This window comes from Camelina sativa, chromosome 16 (genome assembly GCF_000633955.1).
Source record: "Camelina sativa cultivar DH55 chromosome 16, Cs, whole genome shotgun sequence".
Taxonomy (NCBI): Eukaryota; Viridiplantae; Streptophyta; class Magnoliopsida; order Brassicales; family Brassicaceae; genus Camelina; species Camelina sativa.
Genome location: NC_025700.1, coordinates 12,482,155 through 12,505,452, shown reverse-complemented (window position 1 = coordinate 12,505,452; position 23,298 = coordinate 12,482,155). Strand labels below are relative to the sequence as shown.

General features: G+C 31.9%; 4 protein-coding genes and 1 long non-coding RNA gene across 7 annotated transcripts; 1 reads left to right on the top strand and 4 right to left on the bottom strand.

The window, feature by feature from the left end:
* LOC104750406 lies at positions 2,899 to 4,085 on the bottom strand. Its single transcript, XR_002035903.1, has 3 exons — positions 3,755 to 4,085; positions 3,565 to 3,652; positions 2,899 to 3,439 (listed from the first exon to the last, which is right to left on the bottom strand). It is a non-coding gene; the product is annotated as an uncharacterized LOC104750406 (long non-coding RNA).
* Positions 8,577 to 9,785, top strand: LOC104750405 (copper transport protein ATX1-like). Its single transcript, XM_010472196.2, has 3 exons — positions 8,577 to 8,680; positions 9,141 to 9,216; positions 9,380 to 9,785. The coding sequence occupies exons 1-3, from the start codon at positions 8,672 to 8,674 to the stop codon at positions 9,523 to 9,525; spliced, it is 231 nt and encodes a 76-aa protein (XP_010470498.1). The 5' UTR covers positions 8,577 to 8,671; the 3' UTR covers positions 9,526 to 9,785.
* LOC104753604 lies at positions 17,048 to 17,500 on the bottom strand. The gene has a single exon (XM_010475833.1). The coding sequence runs from the start codon at positions 17,498 to 17,500 to the stop codon at positions 17,048 to 17,050; it is 453 nt and encodes a 150-aa protein (XP_010474135.1).
* On the bottom strand, positions 18,225 to 22,225 carry LOC109129598. 3 transcript variants are annotated; one of them, XM_019238042.1, is made up of 8 exons: positions 21,953 to 22,225; positions 21,397 to 21,518; positions 20,993 to 21,064; positions 20,710 to 20,898; positions 20,444 to 20,623; positions 20,232 to 20,304; positions 20,083 to 20,146; positions 18,225 to 18,517 (listed from the first exon to the last, which is right to left on the bottom strand). In XM_019238042.1, exons 2-7 carry the CDS (start codon positions 21,482 to 21,484, stop codon positions 20,113 to 20,115), a joined length of 636 nt encoding a protein of 211 aa, XP_019093587.1. In that variant the 5' UTR covers positions 21,485 to 21,518; positions 21,953 to 22,225; the 3' UTR covers positions 18,225 to 18,517; positions 20,083 to 20,112. The 3 variants fall into 3 exon arrangements, with proteins under 3 accessions (XP_019093587.1, XP_019093588.1, XP_019093589.1); XM_019238043.1 differs by having other exon boundaries at positions 21,397 to 21,515; XM_019238044.1 differs by lacking the exon at positions 21,953 to 22,225 and having other exon boundaries at positions 20,993 to 21,271; positions 21,397 to 21,482.
* Positions 18,465 to 19,664, bottom strand: LOC104753603 (glutathione S-transferase T3-like). The gene is made up of 3 exons (XM_010475832.1): positions 19,259 to 19,664; positions 18,863 to 19,168; positions 18,465 to 18,517 (listed from the first exon to the last, which is right to left on the bottom strand). Exons 1-3 carry the CDS (start codon positions 19,662 to 19,664, stop codon positions 18,465 to 18,467), a joined length of 765 nt encoding a protein of 254 aa, XP_010474134.1.

Here is a 23,298-nt window from a genome sequence, read left to right as displayed (position 1 = left end):
ATATTATCTATTACTATTAACTAAAACATGGTTTAAGAAATTATAAATATTTTGTTATTTGAGCATATATATTATTATTATATAACATATACTTTTTAAAAAAGTCAACCAATAAAAAAAAGTGCATAATACAAATGATCATAACATACTAATTAGACATTAATTTTACATAGAAACTTTAGAAAATCAAATAAAATGAAATAAAAAAAATCTTATAAAGTATATAAATAAACTTAAACGGAAGGAGTATATATTTGCACGAAATGAATAAAGTTCCCAAATTACATCAATTAATATGTCTACAAATGCTATAAATACAATCAGTACAAAGTAAAAAATAAATTCAAATGTGACAAACAAATCTTGATAACTACCCGAATTCTTAATCATAATTCATAAATGCTCATAGTACAATAATTTCATACATTAGGAATAAAGACAGGTGAATAGTTCATTAATTAAGGACTTGAACCAAGAACTGACGTGAGTCATAGCTTTTCTCATTTAGTGTGAGAACGAGAGAAAAAAACAAAGGCGTTGGTGCAGGATTTAGCACCCACGACATATCGATCTAAATCAAAGGTAAACCGAGTAACTTTGCACATTAACTAAATCGGAGAATCCCTTTTGAGCCAGCTAAACGGACCTATAATCAGAAGCCCGACGAAGTTATTCGAACGAACTCCGAGACTGTCCCCTAAGTCCGACTTGATCATCAGAAAATGAAATTTACCATATTTTCAATCCGAGATTTGAGGAAAATAGACTTATCTTGTAATCAATGCATTCATATAAATAAAGGGGTATCTTCTGCTTGTAAAGCATCCAGAAATTAATACAATAACCTTAGTTCTTCCTTGTTCTTGAGCAAAAACCTAGCTTGTTTTCCAAGAGATTTTCTATTCCCTTTGTTCTTAAGCTTAGATCTGATTTTTTTAGAGAGAGTTTTTATTAAATTTGTTTTCCCCTTCAAACAAATTTATTGTGTGAAACCTAGTTTCTACAAAAGAATTTTGCCACAAGGATGTGAGACAACCCTATGGAAGAGGATTAGGGAATGGACAGTCAAGATTGTTCGGTCGATGTGTTTTCCGGAACAACCGTTCCAACCTACCGGAATCCTCCTTTTAGGCCAGAAGTTTCGCCTTCTCAGCTATCATCAGGTCAGTTCTTATTAGTTTTGAGATATATATACATTAAGAGGCCTTGACCATGTTCAATATCGTGAAAATAAATTCAAAGCAATTAGCTAAACTGATTATAATTGATAATAGATCTCAAACCGACATTACAAAACATATTGATGGATCCTAAGATATCTTGGGATCCATCTATCGATAGATCCAAAGACATAAGAAGTCAAAACCAATCATAACTACTGAATATGCACGTAACTTTGTTTTGGTACAAATAAAACCAGAAATGAATCTAGTAGCTTCATTTTGTTGGTCATGATCAGGTGTCGATCCTCACTAAAAGCACATATTTGTCAAAATTTAAAATTTGTACCTTACATCTCTTTTTCTCTTCTCTTGTTTTGCAGAACATGTGAGGAATGAGTACTCCAAGTATTTACCTCTATCAAAAGCAATAAGCCATGGAAACCTGGAAGGTGTAAGGGGCTTCCTAGATAACAATCCAGAAGCTTTGACGTCATGGATGTCTAGACATCTTAGAGACACCATTGCTCAAAGCTTGTAGTTGTGGGCAACTAGACATAGTCAAGAAGCTACTATTATAACGACCTGACACTTGAACAAATTTTGATACCGATGGAAACGTAATCCCATTCTCCCCTCACGCCGCTCTTAGTCGCTGCTATGACCGGGAATTTGGCTATTAAGGAGGCTTAGTAAAAAAAATGCCCTTAACTACCTGTGATTCCAAGCCGATTAGGCCAAGTCCACTCGCTGCAACGTTGCTTTAAAAAAAAAAAGAGTTTATTTTAATCATATATATATTTATTAATTTTTTGATTTATGATAACCATTAAAAATTTGACATCTGGCCATTTGTTATGAGCAACGTTTCTTGAGCAAGCAATTCAAACAACGATTCTCTATTTTTTTTTCTCACTTATTATTATATATATTTTTTAACGCAACACTTTTGATTAGCATCTTCTAGTAGAGATGCCTTTAGGGTGTGTTATACCGTTTTTAAAGAAGCTACTGTAGGATATAGGGAAATGACTCGTTTTCTTTATTATAGAACCCCTCTTTCTTTTTTACTATCAGATAAAATAATTCTATAAATTTTGGGAAGTTTGTGAAATTTCTACAAATTAATTTAAAATATTGTAATGTGTCTAATAATGATATTTTGGGAAGTTTATGAAATGTGTGATATGATTGTCCACAAAACTTATTTTAGTGCTGTTTTAGGATATTTATCAAAAATCAAGCATACATCTAAAATTCAAAACACATAAATCTATTAAGAAAATGATACCTTCATTTGTAAAATTAGCTTTTTATCTAAGTTATTATTTTGGAAAAGTGTAAAAAAATAAAAAGTATAAAGTTCATCCATAATTAAAACATAACTTTAGACCCATTTAAAAAAAACAAATTATTCACATAAAGAAACAAAAAATGTTAAAAATGTTATTTTCTAAATGCCTCTTTAATAGAGCTTTCCATTAGAGAAAAAAAGAGAAAAGTGTCAATTTCTCAAATTTGTTTTCAAAATGTTTACTTTTCAAATTATTTGTTGAAAATGTGTGTACTTTACCAATTATGTCATTTATTTATCTCTTCAAAATAAATGTTTTTTAATATTTTCACCATTAAAAGATTTGAAGTATTTTTCAAAAAATCAAAAATAGATTATTTATACATTTTAGATATGTTAATTATTTACAGTTACACTATTAAAATTAATATTAAATTGTTCACCTTTTTGAAAATAATTAACCAAACTTCACGTCACCCATTTATCTTTGGCTATGCCTGATCCGCCGTTTTCCAACGAAGCTATGTCTGATCCGCCGTTCTCCGACGAAGCTATCTCTGATCCGTCGTTCTCCAACGAAGCTATGTCTGATCCGTCGTTCTCGGACGAAGCTAACCCTGATTCGCCGGTGCGTTATTGTGATCCGCGGTTACCTGACGATAGTATATATGGACCAGACTTCGATTCATACATAAGTAGTTAAGTACGTAAGATCACAATAACCTAAATCTAAATATAATCTTTCATCTGTTATATGGTATTCATCATGATCTTATTTTAATATTTCCCAGTCTCGTAATTGTGTATCTGTTCTCCTTTCGCAGATGGTAAGACATGTGTCTTATGGAACGTCGAGGATTACCCAATCCCTTCTGGTTCCGATGATCCTGTTTCCATGGGGAAGAAAATCAAAGCAAAACTCGTGGAGGCGAAGTATCTTGGGGAAGTGTCAATCAAGGCTTACGTTGATACGTTGTCGGATGAACTGCAACAGAAGTTCGATGATGCTGGTATCTCAGTCAGTCTCATACCGCAAGGTGAATGAATATATATATATATATAATTCCATTACTTTTTCAACGTTTATGTATTTATTATTTATTTTCTTACTTGCGTTACATTTTTTGGTAGCTAGGGTGTGCATTCGCGAAGTCTACTCCGCTGATAGTGGACGCTTTGGGGTGGGCATTGGATAATCCTGCACCAGCAAATATGATTGTACTCTCAAACAACTTGGCAGAATTAGGAACAATTATGCATTTTAAATGTATGTACAGGGTTGGTTACGGAATTGTTTTACCCGATACGAATTGGCTACCTCCTGACACGGATTGGCTACCTCCTCTAAAAAAGTCAACCTGGTTTTTGGAGGACATATTTGTTATATGAAGCGGTAGAGAGAGGATACTCTTACCGTGGGTTCTCCTAAACAATGTGAGAGAAAAAAAAAAAAGAAAGAAAGAAAGAGGCCTCTAATTTCTAGGGAAATGATGAAGGATCTTTGGGAGCTCAAAAGTTTGTATTTGTTGATGAGTTGGAACGTTCTTGATTAGTCTTCCAACATGTGGCCTTTTATCTAGCAATATATGTTGAGACTGCTAATGATAATTATTCGGTTTCTCCCCATTCCATGTCCATATTGTCTAAAGCCCAAAAGAATGTTTTTCTATTCCTATTTCCCATCAACATATATATATATATATATATATATATATTTATACTCATGAGAAAAAAAAAATTGTTGAATAGGTTTACGAATCTGTTTCTGATGATATGCCTTTTGTTGAGAATGCTGATGTCTCTACGCATGGAATCAAAAGCCTAGTCGGAAATGGAATTGAAGCGAGTCGGAAATGGAATGGGGAACATAAACTCTTACTGAGGCAAAGAATTTAATTAAGAATATATTCAGCCTCAAGGCTTAAGTATTGGCTGCATAAAGCTCCTCAGCCACACAACTCACATATATATGCGTTTTTTTTCTTTCAGAAAAACTGAATAAGGTTAAGACACCAGACCAAATTATACTGATTAATATATAGCAAACTTGTACACATAGTAGGAAGAGGCATTCATATACAAAAAAGACTGTTTGATCTCGATCATAAAAGCAAGCATCCATTCAAGTAGAACAGGGTTGCGAAATGCTTTAATCCAAATTGAGCAAAGTATTTACTACCACAACACTGAAACCTTTATTCAACAAAGTTGCACGAACATCAGAGAACTTGGTGCCTTGTCCAAAGTTTTCGTTACTCGGGATTACCACCGGATTTCCTGTCTTGCGGTGAAAGGCGCTCAGTACAAACGTCCAAAGAAGAAAGCTGATTAACACAGTGTTAAATTTTGCATTTCTATCCCCTATAATCCAATAGGCATATTGATTATATATTTAATCATATATATATATATATATATATATAAGAGGTTTTTAAGTAAAAGAATTCATCTTTGCTATCTCGAGTTTCCTATAAACGTCAAAAAAAAAGGAAACTTGTGGGATCTTTGAGCAATCCTCAAAAACCCATATCACAAGTGTAGGCATATCTGCGAGGTTTGACAAAGCGGAGAGCCAATAAATAATTACAAAAATAATCAGAGATCAGTAAAATTATTAATTAAATTTGTGATAGATCGATAAGAAAATCATACTCATGTTTGCACTGTTGGGCTCCGGGAAAATAATACCTGACATGTTTAATTTTTGCAACGAGGAGTTATCAAGAGAGACTTTCTGAATTTTAGGGTTACATGTAGGGATGTTAAAAAAGGGTTAAATGTTAAATAAATCAAAAGTAAATTATATGAATAAAGAGATTTTTGGGCTAATACAAGGCTTTTATTAAAACATTTCGAGTTAAAAGCCCTATTACAGAATTTTAAAGTCATATACCCATGTTTGCACTGTTGGGCACGGGATGTTAAAATAAATAAAGCCCTGAACCAAATAAAGAGATTTTCAGGCTTTTTATAAAAACATTAAGAGTTCTTTTTTTTTTCTTCTTCTTCAACCAAATCCCTAACTCTTCTTCTTCAATTCTTCTATTTTGATCCCTTCTTGGGAAAAAAGTTAGATTTTTTTTATTTTTATTTTTTTTATTTCATATCCGGTCTCTTTCCTAGATTGTTCACCAATTGCTCGACGAAATTACTCAAATAGGTTGACTTTTTGTTCATAGTTCAATTGTCGTCGCCCCTGAATTTTTTTTGTGTGAGTATTAGCATATATTAGGTGGAACTACTTGCAATGGGTTGAACAAAATTGATTGAATAGCATTCAAACAAATTTCCTTTATAATTTGTTAAATTTTCTTGGTTGAAATGAATTGAATAATTTTTCCAACTTCTTCATCTCAAATTGTTAAACAAAAATTGGATGAATGCTCTCATTCAACCCTTTCATCCTTTTGCATGTAATAGAATATTAATCAAATCGATGCAAATCAATTTGATCACAGTTTCCTTTGTCTCCAGATTATATAGATATCAAATTACCGATCTTAGGATTTGAATATAATCAAATTAGTAATATGCCAATCAATAATGAATATTAGTGCAGATTTTTTGCCATATGTATTAACCATATGTATTAGGAGTAAGATTTTTTTCTTAAAGATTAATTTCCTTTTCTATGACTTTTTCCTATGTTAATTTAACTTTTTTATAGAGTAATTAAAATGCTGTTTTGGCCTAATTTAACATTTTTTTATATCTATATTAACATTTTTGAAGTACATTTTGGTTTATGCCTTTGAAATTTATTTTATTTAATTTGTTTTTTTGCAACATTAACCCCTACACACTTTCCTAAAATAACATTTCTATTTAATTAACCCCTACAGATTTTTCTAAAATAACATTTCTACTTAATTAACCTCTACAGATTTTCCTAAAATAACATTTCTACTTAACTCAATTAATGGAACTATATTAATCGATCAAATTTATTTATGTTTATTGTCATACACAGCATGACACCATCATTTAAGAGATCGAGAATAAATGCTCAAAACTTATTTTAATACATCTTTATGATAGTTGAATGTAAATCGAGGGACTTTGAGAAACAAAAGATTACATTCTCAATTATACTTATGACGAAGATAACGTTCATAAACACGATAATCCAAATTAAGAAAATCAAATTTTAGCAAATATATAACTTTGTAAGCAAGAAATACATTTATTTCAGTATATATCTCCTTTAGAAACTGAATATTGTTCTGCAATATTTTTAACAACTCAAATAGGCATACAAAAAAATCTCAATGTTTATTTGTTGTTTATGATGAGGATTTTAGCCATACTTCCGTCTTTCTATTTTAGCTGTTTATATTATTTAATGTTAAATTCACTACTCCAATGTGAAATTCACTACTATAATGTTAAATTATTTTAATACTTCAAATAATTTAATATTTTAACTATAATTACAATACCCTCATCAAATCTTCGACTTATCAATATGTTAACTACACATGGAGATTTAATAGGAAAAGGAAACATGATATACTACACCTACACTCATAATTAGTGGCGTACTATATTACTAGCATATATTATAACTACTTCCAAAATTGTAATATTTTCAAGATATTCCAAAATTGTAATATTTTCAAGATATTGTATACTTGATCACCAAGATTATCTGTACATATTCACACAAAAAAACCCTACGATCTCTTTAAAGTTTAAACACTATAAATACGTTCAGTTTACAACAGCTAATATCACCGAATCCATTTCTCACTTTTTCATAACAAATACGCAAAAAAAATTCACTACTCCAATGTTATTATATATGTTATTATTTGCTACTTCTTATGTGATCCGTTACTTCTTATATTTTCTTTGTTTCATATGTTAGTATATATTTCTTTGTTTTCATCCTGTTATCCGTTACTATTAGTCTATTGCTTATTATGTGATCCAACTATCATTATGATAATATTCACTGATTATTATTGTTATTTGTTTAGGAGATGTTTGCACTGGAAAGACTTATGCTAAGTTTCCTGAGTGTCCCAGTTTTTATATTCCACCGGTACACCTCCTGCTGCATCTCCTGGTCAAAATTATCTTAATGTTGAACTTGGAAGTATTCCATTGGTTGATCAGAATGATCCAGAGGTTGTTGATGGAGCTTTGATTGATACAGCTCGTGTTCTACAAACTCTTTCTGGGGTAGTTCATCGTTTGACTCAGAATCATCCCATGTCAAAGATGCTATGATTAGTTTTTAACTTGTATACTCTTCAAGCAGGGGGAGAAGGATCAGTTTACGGGGGAGTATGTCTCAGTTTGCGGGGAGCATCAAGCTAGTATGTTGTTTTGATTGTTTTAAACGCTAAGAACTTCTTTTTGCATTTTGACTTTGGCTTTTTGGGATGTTTTTGTTTTGTGTTAAAATTTGAAGGATTGTCAATCAGAATTTTGATAAGTTTTGTGTGTGAAGGTTTAGTATTGCTAAAAATTATAGATCATGGATGTTTGAAGGAGCATAAAGTTAAAAAGGGGGAGATTGAAGATGCATATATTGACATAGATGATGTACTAAGACATAAGTAGTACAAGATGTGGATCAGCAGGTTCAAGTTCAAGAAGGAAATCTATTAAGGCGGTCAAGCGAAGACTCGAGAAGCAAGGAGAAGGTTCTAGAAGACTAAAGACTTTCTTGTAATAAAGATAAAAGGAAGTTTTGTGAAGATTGTTAATTTCCTAAATTATAAAAAAGAAATTAACAATTCCTAATTTGAACAGAATTGGAAATTAGCTTATTGTGTGGCTAAGTCCAATTAGTATAAATAGAGGAGGCTTGGTTTGAGAAAGATCAGCATTTCATAGATTGAGAGATCTTAGCGTTTGAATCTTAAACTTCAAGAAATAATAGTTTGAAGATTCAAAACATGCTAGAAAGAATATGATTAGAAAATCGAGTTAAAAAGAAAAACTTAGTTTCTAACAAAATGAAAGAATTGTTTGTTTTCATGTGTGATCCTTTGTTCCAAAAGCTAAATCACACAGCTCTTGCCTTTTCACTACTGCGATGATATTTTTAAACTAGGTCTGATGATCTCTTTGTCCTTTAAAAATTATTTTATTATTTTAAATAATTAATTAATATTTAACAAATCATTGATACTAGTTTTAAAAAGCTCATTTTTATCTCTCTCTCTCTCTTACAATACAAGCCTTCACTGTGGTTGAATCGAAAGCTATGTCTCAGGTAATTTCAATCGCTCTTTCTTAGAAGAAATTCCGGTTACATGATCTCTGGGTTGTTATAAAGATTTTTCCTTTATCGTGATTCGATTAGGGTTTCAAATTTTACAATCGAGGGTCTGACCTTATTTGGATTCTTTCTCTGTTCGAACGATCTAGATATGATTTGTGAGTATTTTGCTGTAACAATGATCTGTGGTTGCATCAAATCTATTAAAATTACTAGACGTGAGAACTTGATTTGGTAAAATACTAGTGAGGAACACAGATATGATCATGAACATAGATCTGTGAATCTGAACAAAGGGGTTTGGTCGTGTCTTGTGTTCACTTTTATTAGCTGAATCTGATTCTTGAGTAGGCTAGAGCCGTTTTAAAGGTTCTTTTTTACGCCTTGTCTCGTTCGTTGATCTTAATGTTGCACACAAGTGTGTTTAATTTTTACTGTTTCTTTTCGAGTTAAGACCGTTGTGCTCAGAGTGGCTATGACATGCGAGGGATGTGTTGGAGCTGTGAAAAGAGTCCTTGGGAAAATGGAAGGTTAGTTTTTTCTTTTCTCTTTGGCTAATTGATGTTATGGTTTGTCTCATTTTCAAGCATTTTTGAGATTGTCAATCTCGCGTAATCTGCAATGTTTTCAGTCTTTTGCTTGGATTTCAAAAGCATGTACATCATCTCTTCACTTGGTTTTTCTTTGATACAGGTGTGGAGTCGTTTGATGTGGATATAAAGGAGCAGAAAGTGACGGTGAGAGGCAACGTGCAGCCGGACGCTGTTTTGCAGACGGTATCCAAAACCGGAAAGAAAACAGCTTTCTGGGAAACCGAGGGTGAAACTGCCAAGGCCTAAGGAGAGAAGCAGAGCATTTTCATGTGTCTCTGTTTTGTTTTAATAAAATCTATGTGGAGTCCTGTTGAGTGTTGATCTCTGGAGCTACCCCTTTTCTGTTTTAGTCATTGAGTTGTTGTCTTTTTTGTAACATTTGTTTTTATCAGACCTCCTATACATTACCTATCACTGGTCGCGGTTTTGTTTAGCAACAAACAAGTTTGAGACAATGTACCAAACGATGAAAATATTTGAGATTACCGTTAGTTGTTCTGTGTCAATGTTATCTTCAGTTTTGTCCAAACAAGCACAAGCAGCTATAGATGGGCTTAGTGTTGGTTTAACATAGAGAACATATCTGATAAAGCCTTGGCCGAAAACTAAAAGAGATGCAAAACTGTGTATTTTGATTCTTCTTTTTGGGATTATGCACCTATTGTCTCATGTTGTGGTGCTTGGTATAGATAGATAGAATAGCGTGGGCCGCTCTGTTTGAAGCATCATTTTTTAAGGTCCATTATGTAAAACCTTTTTCTTGAGCCATTAGCCATATGACATTTATTTATCAACTATGTATATATATATCTTATTATATAAAGTTGGGTTTTCAGAATTAGCCATTAATAAGATCATGACACGTATCAAGTATATTGATAAGATGTTGACATGTGTCAAAAATTATTATTTTTCAAAACAGTTAATTAAGATAATAACATTAAATCTATATAAAATTTATATGTTTATATCTAAAAAGAAATTTCATAAATCAAAAGGAAAATTAACAAAAGTAAAATATTTTTCATTGTATGCTAATTATATTGTAAGTGTTTTCTCAATTAGATTTTGACATGTATAAACAAAAAAATAATTTATTAAACATGTATATTATTATTAATCAATAAATAGAGAATAACAAATCTAAAAGATATAACATAAGTTATGTCAGAAGAATTATTATTTTTGAAACGTAATAGGACAGCTAATTAAGAACATAACATTATTATATCTACATAAATTTACATATTTATATTGAAAGCCTAAATTATTGATTTTTGCTGATATAATTTTGCCGATCTATTGTGGGTCTTTGATTCGTGCAGGTTTTTCAATGGAAGCTATCATATGCAATGAAATGGAATCAAAGTATATAAAACCCGCTAAATTAATCGAGGATGGAGACACTGATGGAAGTTCCAAAAGTGATTCTACAGTTAGTAGCGTTATAAGTTTCGAAGATTAGTCGATGATTGATGTTTCTGATCAAAATCTACAGTATTCTCTTCTGGATAATGTCAATGATTCTGGTACTGAAACAAAAGCTACTTGATCGAGTAATTGAGAAGCGATTTTGAAATTTGGGAAGTTAGAACGGTAAACCGTTTTAAAATTGGTTTCAAACCGGATTTATGTGGTTTTTTTATCGGAGTTGATTCATAAACCGTTTAAACCCAGATATATAGAGAAATATATGAGGACTTTTGATTCGGGAAGAAATAAGTTGAGAACTTATATTAGAGAATATTTGAGACAAAGTCGTAGTTTTGGTACAATACGATACTTATGCGGAGTAAACAGGTCATCCATCCTTTAACGTGATTATGACATATGCCATGTCTTGGATTGTTTATAAAGTTTTTATTTTGTATATCTGGATTATCTAAGACTTATCTATACCATCATGATTATAATATTCATTTTTTTTTACTATGTTATATGAACTTTCTTTCAATTTCTCAATACAAAATTTTTATTGGATTGGTAATAAAATCATTGTACTCGAGTAGATAATTTTCACCAGTTGTTCATTCAAAATATCTTTGGAGTTAAAAAATTCATGGTTAGAAAAATTATGTCACAAAACAATTTTAGTAATTATAAGAACTAAAATTATGCCAAAATGAAAGTAAAATAACATAAAATTTGTTTAAATTGTTAAAACATTTTATAGGTGGTGCTAAAGAGCATACTTTAACAGTAAAATAATTTTGGGTGTAAGAGCATATTTTTATCGGTAAAACTTACAGTAAAATTGAACGTGGTTATTAATTATATGTTGCTTTGATGAATTCTTTGCATGTAAAATATTTTGTAATAAGTTGTGAAATGTTCTTGAAATTTGACATTAATAATATTTGTAATGATGAGTATTTGACAAAAGTTTTGGTGGGATATAATTTAACTTTAGATTATTGTAATAATTATTATAATATATTTTAAATATAAAAATATAAATAAGTGTATGAAGGTAAATATAAATATAATTTTTTCCTCTAACTAAAATTATTTATATATTTACTTCAGGAAATAAAATTTCTTTTTATATTTTTTAAAAATTGTTTAGGGTTTAAGATTTATTTTCTTCAACAATTTTAAAACCCACACATCGTGCGGACCCTTATCTAATATATATATATATATATATATATATATATATATTAAGAAAACTCTTCCATTGGTTGTCAAATCGAAGGAGTTTACAAAGAAACATCAACAATTCTTAATTTAGAAGCGTTAATCAGCCTATCATATAATTGTTTTAGATTATGAAAATAAGCTCAAAGCAAGCCAAACTTGTCATAAAGGTTGGAGAAAGAAGACTGACTACTCATCAGGAGACTTTGTAATAGTAACTAACTTCGAGCACTTTGTCTCAATACCATGATACCATTATATTGTTCGATTAAGAATAGTCAATGTCTTCTATTACAAATCTTCCATTCACGAGTATAAAGGTAACAAACTCCATATCTATGGAGACAGATGCAAGTATCATGCAACCTAGTTCTAATGTGGGGGTCTGGATTAGTATAACATTTTGACAAAATCCGAATCATTAAAGATGTTTTTTTTATAAAGCAAACTAAACTTATATTGTGTGTCATGAGATTGTGGATCCAATATATCCTGCCGCCGTGTTTAAATGATTAATTTTGTATTTTATTTTTACAAACTGTTTAGTAATTGTTTGTTATTTATTTGGTGGTGATCATTTTACTATTTCACCTATCTCAATAAAAATTATTTATCAATTCCAGTGTTCAAGAAAGCGGTCTAGGCGGCCGTTTAGGCGTCGTCTAGGCGCTAGGCGCTCAGCAGACGCCTAGATGACCGCCTAACCCGCTTAAAATTACATACATTTTATTTTAATATTTATTTTTGATTTTTAAATTACATATAATTAAATTATTATGTTTTATATCTATATACGTAATTATAAATATTTATATGTTGTTAATATAACTTAAATAAATGTATTTTTCTTACCATTTGTTTATAATTTATATTTTTTTCATTTTTATAACATATATTTTAATATAATTATATATATATATATATAATGTTTTATGTTGTAAACGCCTAAACCGCCTAAAAACCGTCTAGGCCCCGACTAAGCGTTCTAGGCGCTAGGCGTTAGGTCACCGCCCAGATTCCGCCTAGCGCTTTCTTGAACACTGATCAATTCTGAGGTTAACAATGACACATTTTCACATAAACTTTATTAATATATATGCTTAGTATATGGGACGATTAATACTATTATACATTCGTTTTCTCGACCCTCTCTCTTCTCTCCCCCGAATTCGCCCTAGCTATCGCCCAAAAGATCAAACTCCGTCTGTCTTCTCCGATAATCGGTGCTCCTCACCGTAGTTATGAGAGGGCCCGTTGTTCTGTTTTTTGTTTGTTTTTGCCTTCGTTTGTGTCGCCTCGTTAGATCTGGTGGATCGATGGTGTGGTTAGAAGCTCAGCGAATGATACGGTCATCACTGTGATGGTTGTTTGACGGTCTTTTGACCGTTTGTTTCATCCTCCTCCGGCGGTTTCAGGAGAACCCTCTTTTGCCTTTGTCAGATCCGGTGGTGTCTTGATCTCTTAGGTGTGGCTTCTCGGTTCTGTGGCCATGGGTTCTTGTTGTCTCCTGTTTGAGTAAGCTGACTTTCCCGTCCTTCACCTGCTCCGTTTAGCTAGGTCTAAGTGTTTAGTGTTGTAGATGTCGTTGAAGTTTGTCCCTTAATTGGGGAGTCTTGTGATTTGGTTAAAGTTTCGATCTTGGGTTTTGTCATTGCGGTAGGAGCGGTCTTTGTTGGGTTGTGTGTTTTCAAGTTGATGGTTTTAATTCTGGAGCTAGCAGCTCCACAGTACGACTCGAAGAATGATATATCTCTTGATCATTCCCTTTGTTTGCTTCCGTTCATGTGCTTCTCATTGTTTGAAGCTGCTTGGTTTGTTTGGTTGCGTTTGCGTTTTATCCGCCCAACCATTGTCTCGTCCATCACCCTTGGTCTACTGTTCAAGTCTTTGATTCCCTTTAGGTTGTTTCCCTTTCTAAGTTTAGGCTTCGGTGTGTTAGAAGTTATGCTATTCTTAGTTGTCCGAAATTGGCTCTTCTCTTGGTTGTTTGTTTCGTTGTGGCTGATAACTTCTTCGTTCCATCATCGTGCTCTTTTGAGTTCAGTTTTATCGATAGGTTAGGCTGCGCTCCTTGTCCTTGCTTTGCAGATCTGACTGCTTTTGGTAAGGCTTCTTCACAGATGATTCTGGACGCTGTTTTTCGTCATCGTCGCATTCGGAAGCGTTTCGAGTCTTTGATTGCCGGGTTATGAAGTCTTTGGTTATGTTTCTAGAGATTGGTTCTCTTCTTAATAGGAGTTGGTTGTTCTTAGCTTGGGATTGGCCGTGGGCATCCTTGGTAGTTCTCATCCAAGTGGGTCGTGAAAAGAGTTATCTTGAATGCTAAGACTAGTGTATTGTGTAAGGGGTTTTGCCTTGTTGTCTATTTCTTTATTTTAAAGGTTCATCCTCTTTTTTGGGTTTATTTCTCTACTTTGTAATTTTTACTATAGTATCGTTTTATGTCTCCAGAAACTTCTGATCTATGTGTTTGCCGGTTTAATTTCCTTTTTATAGGTTTTAGATTCCGGAATATCCTTCTTTTCCGTCCGCTAAGTTATAATCCATCATGTATCTTTGTAAGTTTTTATAATATCAGTTGACAAAAAAAAGTATATGCGACTATTATAAGATCAAACTTTTAATTTATATTATACCCAAAAAGGTGAAATGGTTACGTGAGTGTTCATCACTCAGCAGAGTATATGAAATGTACTGTACTTTGATACACAAATTTTATATGACATATTTATATTATGGTATATATATATATTTTTCATTTATTTTGATCCTATATTATTCTTGTTTAAGATAATTTTAAATTCGTATTCAAGGAACTTGGTGAGAGGATATCATGTGTCACGATAAAAAGATATTGGATGGGCCATTATGGAAGACATTATCATCATTATCTGCCTGCCCCATCCAGTTATGTCTCTCCACCTATCTCCACTTCCTTAATATGTACAACTTAATTACCAACTTACGTACACAAACACACAATTACGATATTAGATTAGCCAATAACAATTCGACGTTAAACTATGGGTCCTGTATATTGATAGTGGATTAAGAGCTATGTGAAACAAACGGATCATACGTACCAATAATATATGCAATTGACTATTTATTTTAGCATATATATATATATATGTAACTTTACGTTAGTTGACTATAAATATATGTATGTTATAAGTACTATAGTAGCAAAGTTGGTTAATTCTTATATATATATATATATTCATAGTTTATACATAAGCATATATATACTAGTTCTTTTGATCGTATATTTAATAATTTTAACTCCTGACCTTAAAGTTTGGTAACTGTATATCAAAACAATTGCAACCATCAATTTTAAGATTGACTAATTATCTTATTTATATATATATTAACATTTTTGAAGTACATTTTGTGTTATACCCTTTAAGTTTTGTTTATTTAAATTTTTATTTATAACATTAACCCCTAAAAAAATTCCATAAATAACATTGTAAAGAAACTCAAATACTAAACTTTCTTAAATCGACCAACATTTGTTACATTTATGGTCATAAAATCTTAACAATATCTATACATTCCAATTTTTCCAAAAACAGCTCTACCCATTAAAGTTTCAGGCTCCAATTGGTGACCAATATTTAAGAAAAGAATGAGGAAGAATGTCACGTCCTTTTTATTCTACAATTTTTTACCATTTGAAAGTAATATATTTTCCTCTACATTCCTCTACATTTTTTAAAAAATAAGGAACAATAGAACAAAACTGTTCCTCTCCAAAATTGATGAGGAACAAATGGAACAAAAAAAAAACAAATATAAAAATTCGTTTTTTTTTTATTTTAAAATAAATAAAAAATGTGTTTTATTTATAATATTTAATTTTGTAATAAAGGAATTTTCATATTTTCACATTGTATTGACAGAATTTTTTTTTTTGATATGAACTTTATGTTAAACTAATTTTGAGGCTCTATTAAACATGTATGAATAGTAAAATAAATTTATAAGACTCATATTTATATTGTAAATAAAAACGAAAAAATATTTTAAGTTACTTTAAAAATTTTCTTGTAGGTTAAAATTAATTATTAGTATTTAATATGACATATTTTAAATTTAATTTACAAATTTTATTTTGAAATCAAATGTAAAATTTATTATATATACATTAAAAGTAATATTAGAATTATCATTGAAATTTTATTTATTTAATATTTAATATATTTTTAAAAACATTTTTATTATTTGGTTACCATTTATTATTTTGTTCGCAGATTTTCCTTTCATTCCTCAAAAAATGTTTATTCCACTCTCCATGTTCTTTTTATTATTTTTCTTTTTGTTCTTCTAATGGTTACCAATAGGAGCCTTAATCTCATAAAATCACCAAAACTATCTTTGGAGATCTTGTTTGTATAGACTTTCTATAGAAATTTTTGCTTTGCATATTTTGATTATAAAATGTAGATTTAGTCATCTACATTACTTGATTTGAGGTACTTAGAGCATCATTACTCCAGCAACCCACTCAAGTTACTCAAAGATTAATTAATCATAAAATTAATACTAAAATAATTAAAGTAATCCACTTAAAACTTAACCAAAATCATCCCTCCACTAGAGTACTCCAATGAAGGTTGCTCATCATTTAAATATTTTTTTATTATTTGTTAATTAATTATCAAATTTTACTAATCTATCATAAATAAAAAAATTATTTATATTATTTATATTACAGTAAATAGAAAACAATAAAATGTTACAGAATTCGGAATATTAAACATATTTTACAAAATTCGGAATATTAAACATAAGATACAAAATTAAAAATATTAAACATATTTTACAAAATTTGGAATAAGATTTATTGTTGGGTTGAACCAAATTTTTGCCAGATTTGCTCAATCAAGTCTTTTTTCAAAAGATCATGCATTTTTGTATCTCGAACGTCATTTCGATTGCCCATCATGTTATTTAGATTTGTTGCCATATCTGTAGAAAACGATAAATCGACATGAGAAGTTCTGCTTCCTTCTCCGTGGTGGAACTCTAATGGATAGTAGAAATTGTAGTCATATCGTTCGTCTTCGACTATCATGTTATGCAATATGATACATGCTATCATTATTTTCCCTATTTTTCTTTTATCTCAAAAAAGTGCGGGATTCTTCACGATTGCAAATCGAGCTTGCAAGACTCCAAATGCACGCTCTACATCTTTCCGGCATGCTTCTTGAAATTGAGCAAAGAGTTTTGCTTTTCGGCCACGAAGAAGTGTAATGGATTGGATAAAAGTTGCCCAATTGGGATATGTACCGTCAGTGAGGTAGTACGCCATATTGTATTGCCGTCCATTGACAACATATGTAACTCTCGGAGCTCGGTCCTCTAGGATATCATCAAACACCGATGAGCGCTCCAAAACATTGATATCATTTAACGTACCTGGTGGTCCGAAAAATGCGTGCCAAATCCATAAATCTTGGGATGCCACAGCCTCTAGTACGATTGTCGGTTTTCTAGATCCACGTGAATATTGTCCTTTCCATGGAGTTGGACAATTCTTCCACTCCCAATGCATACAATCTATGCTCCCTACCATTCTGGGGAAACCACGATGTTCTCCAATATTCAATAATCGTTGGAGGTCTTCCGCTGTAGGTCTTCTGAGATACTCGTCTCCAAAAAGATTTATAATTCCCTCTACAAATTTTTCAAGGCATTTGTGGGCGGTTGTTTCAGCTAGTCGTAAATATTCATCCAGTAGTCATCTCGTCTTTGTCTGAAGTATGGGACTCCATTCTCAATAGTATTAACAATACGAATGAACAATGGTTTGTTCATTCTAAAACGACAGCAGAGCATAGCGTGGGTGTATGTCGGATTATCACTAAAATAATCATTCCACAACTGGTTGTGGCCTTATTCGCGGTCTCTATTGATGTGCACTCTATGGAATATTGGAGCTGCTGGTACTTCTGGGTGAGTGTAGTGGTATTGAATCTCTTTACTATACTATCAACCTCCTCCTCCACCATTTCATCAACGTCTTGATCAGAACTCCAATTAGACATTTTTGACACTTTGAGATTGTTATGTGTCTTATGGACAGTTTGGTTTATAAACTAATGAAATTGTTTTTGAAGTAAGGGTAGAAGTAAACTTGTTTTTGTTTTGGTTTTGGAATCGGTAGTGTTTTGGTACTGTTTTTTTTTTGCTTTTGAATATTAAAGAAGAAGCAATGAAGAGAAAAGAAATGAAAGAAGAAACAATCGGAGAATGGAGAACAATGAAGTAGAAGTTATCTTCAATATATAGACCTAGAATTAGACACAAAACCAAACAAAAACAAAACCCATTCACGGGTTGAGATACAAGCATTCGACCAAATCAACACCCATTCACGGGTTGAAAAGTCTTACAAACCTTACAAAAGGTGGACTAAACACCACAACACAGATCCGAAAGAGAAGCAACATTCACGGGATTCTACTACTAAAAGCCATACTAAAAGACACTAACAGACAAGAACATTCACGGATTGCCTATTTTAGATATTGCACTCGCTACTTGTTTCCCTTCACGTGACATCGAAGTATCTTCATGTCTCCGCAAAAACCTGCAACAAAAGACAACAACAGTTAAACACAAAAGAGTTAAATATCACTTCACATCATATATCACACAACACAGCATCAATAATTAAAACACAACAAGGATCAAGAACAAGAGAGTTAAAACACAACACATCATCAATAATTAAACACAAAAGAGTTAAAACAAGACAAGTGAAGATAATATAACCTAGATGGTTGCCACCATTTGATCAACCAGTTTGTCCCTAAGTATAACTTCAGCGGGTGTTAGTTCACCCTTGTTAATCAGGCTGTCTAGCAATCTCATCTTGGTGTGTCTCTCCTTAGCTGCTTGTTCTTGATCTTTCATTGCTATGATCCGATCTAACTTTCCACCGAACCATCTTCAACATCAATACTCACTGAGGCCAGTTTCTTCCCTTTTTTCTTAGCAGCTTTAACCCCCGAAGGCCTCATTTCAGCTCCATCATTGGCTGGACTCGACGAGTATGTTCCGTCTGATTGTAGCTTCGTCCTCTTGGAACTACATTCCTCCATGATCCATTTCTGATCATGCTTCAGTTCCCTCCAGCAATGCTCTAGAATAAATGGTTTTTTGATGTCGTTCATGTAAATCTCATGCGCCAATTTGATCACATCGTCTTCTGATTCTCCACTCTTCTTTCTAGTACTAGCTTGTGTGTAACATCCAACAAACTTGTTAACTTGATGGTTTATCTTGCTCCACCTGGCCTAGCATTGACTAGCCCCTCGACCGTTTGAACCGGTCCCTCCACCATTTGATTTGTAGTAGGCAGCGACTCTAACCCAGAAGCTATTTAACCGCTGCTCGTTACTCACAACTGGATCCTTGCTTGTGTTTAACCAGGCGCTTATGAGGTTGATATCCTCATGTGCACTCCACCTCTTCCTACTTCCTCTGCCTCCATCTTCTTCATTGTCGTCCACTATAACTTCAATACAGTCTTCAGATTCTGATTGGGTGCTAAGATTAATAGGTTGAGAAGAGAATGGAGAGCTAAATTGGATAGGCTGAGAAGAGAATGGAGATCTAAATTGGACAGGCTGAGAGGTCTGTGCAGAATTATCATAAACGTTTGAGTTTTTTTGAGAATTCAAAAGATCCATGAAATGAGGCGGTTGAAAACCAAAAGGGTTTGTAGAATCCATTGATTGTGTTGTAGAGAAAAGGGTAATGGTGTAGGTTAGTGTTTAACATAGAAGGTTTATATTGAGGTCAAGGTTTGTTTAAAGTTAAAGAGTGTTTATTAGTACAATAGATATACTTTTCAGTATATCTCTTTGAATAGACACTTGTTTTGCTTTTTTCAGAAAATCTTTGGCTTCAAAAAAAGTATTCCAAAAGGTGGGTTTAAAGTCAAGACTAATTTCAATTTCAATCATTATGGGTTCAAATCAAATATCAATTTAAATAAATATTTTCAAATAAATCTTTTTCGTTCTGAGATTCAAATCAAATATCAATTTCTTTTGATTAAAAAAAAACAAACAAAATTGATGGAAAAAACTAAAATGATATCACAAAAAAAAAAAAAAAAACAAGATACGGGACATGAAGGGAGCATACCTTCTCAAGTAAGAGAATCCACTCCCAATGTCAAGTTGATGATTGCACTCTCAAGTAAGAGAATCTAAAAAACAATCAATTGTACCACATACTCAACAAACGAAGCCACATCAAAACATGATTGAACTAAAACTGCATTTACGACTTACCTTCTCAGCATTTTCTTCTTCTTTGTTCCTGCTTTAGGTTCCATAGATTCAACATTCCTAACATGCCCTTCTCCTACAAAAGAAGTTTAGGTTATATAAAAAAACAATAATGGGAGTTGGCATATACCTTAACAGCTTCTATTAAGTAATAATCAATAATGTCATTTCTCATAATGGAATCAGCAACAAGAATGGAATAAAAAATATCATACCCTCCAAAGAGCGGAGCTTTTCAGCAAATCTTTCAAGTATCTGGATCTTCTTTTCACGAGTAACTTCAGATGTTCCGTTAACAAAGTTAATAGAAACATCCAAATCACTCTGAGAGGTATACATATCCATCACAAAAGACCCATACGCCTCAAGGACATGGCTCTTCTCTTCTGAATCACCTAATGAACAAGATAAATAAATAAAAACCTCTGCTAACATTCGTTATCAGTCAAGCTAAATAAGATAAAAAGAAATCTTAGATTACCATAAATATCAACAGTCATATCATTAAGGCTTCTCACCAATTCCTTCCTAATATCGTAATAAGCAGAAACCGGTCGAAAAGAGCAGTAGACATCATTTAATACCTTATCAAGGTCAACTAAGTTATAACTTTCAATCTTAAATTTCGTTAACGCTATGGCCAAAGTGTTCTTCACCTTCCTTCGTATCGCTGACAATCCATAAACAAGAATGATTGAGAAACTCTGGAAATAAACACAAAAAATCTAAGAAAAAATTTCATCAAAGAGTAAAAAAGTATTAACCTTTACTTGAAACGTTTGTTTCGTCAGATACATTTCCTCGAAAGTCCATGATACCTCTCTGTCTAATAAAACCTGCAAATATAACATAGAAACCATTCACATCAAAACTAACGAAATCAAAAGAAATCATAGTCAAATAAGAATCCCCATAACCTAAATTACTAATCAAACTAAGATCTAAAGGTTCATTCTTTATAGCATTCGAGTCATTTTTGAGTCCATCTTCTCTATAGCATTCGAGTCATTTATAACATATATCAGCTAAAACTTTTGTATCTCCTGAAACAAAAAAACGAGAAGCATAACCATTAGAAAGTTCCATCAATCCCATTCAAAAAGTACTCATCTGAGAGATATTGAGAAAGCTGATATATGTTATCAAACAAATAAGAAACAACAAGTACCTTGCGACCAGCTAGCAGAACCATGAGGACGATGAAGGATGTTACGGGAACAAGCAAGTGGTCTAAGCTGATGCTTATGTTCTTCCATCTTCTCTATCAGTCTCCATTGCTCCAAAATACTTCTTCACACAACAAGGGTTTCATAAACTAAGCATCTTTGGCCACAAAATTCAAATTCTGATATAGTATAACTACGGATTGTACCACTGAAAACAAAAACTGGTTCTTTCAATCCTACAATACTCGTTTTCCGTGTATAAACAAAAAGAAACAACAATAGAAGACGAATCAGAACAGTTCCTACGAGTAAACTCTGATGAACAACAAAACATCACAACACCTAAATCAGCAAGAACATATCAAAGATTCCGAACATAAGATCTACAATACCAAGATTAGCCAAGAGAATCTATCTAAGAGTTAGCCGAAACCAGTAAACCCTCCAAACAAATCTCAAAACCAACATCAAACATTAAAAAATCTCACAATCATATCGAATTTAATCCTAAACCCTAACATTAACAACATGCAATAAGTAAGAGATGAGAAGACAAACCTTCTCTGTCCGATTCGTCTCCCAGTGGATCTCGCCGTCCGCTTTACGCCATCAGAAGACTAAGCCGTCGTCGTTGTTGCATAAGGAGGTTCATCGTCGTGAGAACAGAAGCGTCAAGTCTTCCGGTTTAAGTCGATCGGAGTGGGCATCTTCTTCCTCAACCAAAACCCTCCAGTTTTAGCCGGCAAAATCTGATGGTTCCCGGTGAATCCACTGATTTCCGGTTGTTCGTAGTTTGTGTCGCCGACTCTCTCGAGAGATAAGAGAGAGACAGTGTCGGGAAACAAAAGAAAAGAAAATAGGGAAATAAAAGAAAATTAGGTTTTATATTTATGATTCATCCAATCATATTTAGCCACATAATGTTTCTCTTGAGTTGCTCCAAATGCTTCCGAAAGAAACGATATTCAGCTTAATGGACTAAAATACAGATTTTTAATACAGTTTTGAGGCCCAATTGCAAGAGTATCACTGAGAGTAATTGCCAGTGGAAATGGTTTTAGGGATTGATTCCTTAGATTTCTCAAATTATAATAAATAAAACTAAATAATATTATCCTATGATGTTTCTATAAATTGAAGTACATTTGGTTTCCTTTAAGTTATACTTATTTACAAAGTTAATCTTTAAAAAATTGCATATACAAACAGAATCAATTAGATTCCTAAAATGTCTCTACAAATTTGGTTTATAATTTCCTAAAACAATTTATATATTAAGAAATTTATTACATTTAATAACATATGCCAAAAATATTTATACAATATTTTCTTCTTTTAAAAACTCTAATATTCAGTAATAACTATATTTTTTCATATGAACAATTAAAACTTTAATGGTTATTAATATGCTGATAAAAAATACAAAAAATAATTATTTCATGGGTTAAATCTAATAAATTAGAGTATTTATAATATAAATTAATATGCGGTATACTGCAAAATAACTTTTATGGATATAATTCTTTCACGGTTAAATCTAAATAACTTTAAACTTACGGATTAAATTTAAAAACACTAAAACTTTAAAAATATAATAATGTAAGAATAATTCTTTCACGGGTTAAATCTAAAAATCAGTAAAAATTTCTATTTTTATAACCATAAGAAATTCGATACGTTACAAACGTAATATTAGTATAAAATATGAATAAAACTAAATAATTGTCGCGTGTCTGCGGTATAGAACTGATCAAATTTTATAATTAACAATTAAAATACAATTATACAATCTTAAACACTAAACAAAAGAAACAAAATTAACAAACAAATACAATTTTTTAAAAGTTAATTTTTTTTGTTGTAAAAATATTGTCGTGCGGTGTACCGCGGGTTAAAATTTAGTA

What these genes read in the sequence shown, in the direction of transcription:
- LOC104753603 (XM_010475832.1), bottom strand. Translation starts at nt 19,664, where the DNA reads ATGGATTCTACAAACCCTTTTGGTTTTCAACCGCCTCATTTCATGGAT. An exon ending in ATCAAATGGTGGAGGGACCG is followed by an intron (nt 19,169 to 19,258) that starts GTTCAAACGGTC and finishes GTTACACACAAG; the next exon opens with CTAGTACTAGAAAGAAGAGT. An exon ending in TGAAGATGGTTCGGTGGAAA is followed by an intron (nt 18,518 to 18,862) that starts GTTAGATCGGAT and finishes CTTTTGTTGCAG; the next exon opens with GTTTTTGCGGAGACATGAAG.
- LOC104750405 (XM_010472196.2), top strand. An exon ending in AGTCCTTGGGAAAATGGAAG is followed by an intron (nt 9,217 to 9,379) that starts GTTAGTTTTTTC and finishes TCTTTGATACAG; the next exon opens with GTGTGGAGTCGTTTGATGTG.
- LOC104753604 (XM_010475833.1), bottom strand. Translation starts at nt 17,500, where the DNA reads ATGGTAGGGAGCATAGATTGTATGCATTGGGAGTGGAAGAATTGTCCA.
- LOC109129598 (XM_019238042.1), bottom strand. Translation starts at nt 21,484, where the DNA reads ATGGAAGAACATAAGCATCAGCTTAGACCACTTGCTTGTTCCCGTAAC. An exon ending in TTCTGCTAGCTGGTCGCAAG is followed by an intron (nt 21,065 to 21,396) that starts GTACTTGTTGTT and finishes TTATATTTGCAG; the next exon opens with GTTTTATTAGACAGAGAGGT. An exon ending in AAAGCTCCGCTCTTTGGAGG is followed by an intron (nt 20,305 to 20,443) that starts GTATGATATTTT and finishes CTTCTTTTGTAG; the next exon opens with GAGAAGGGCATGTTAGGAAT.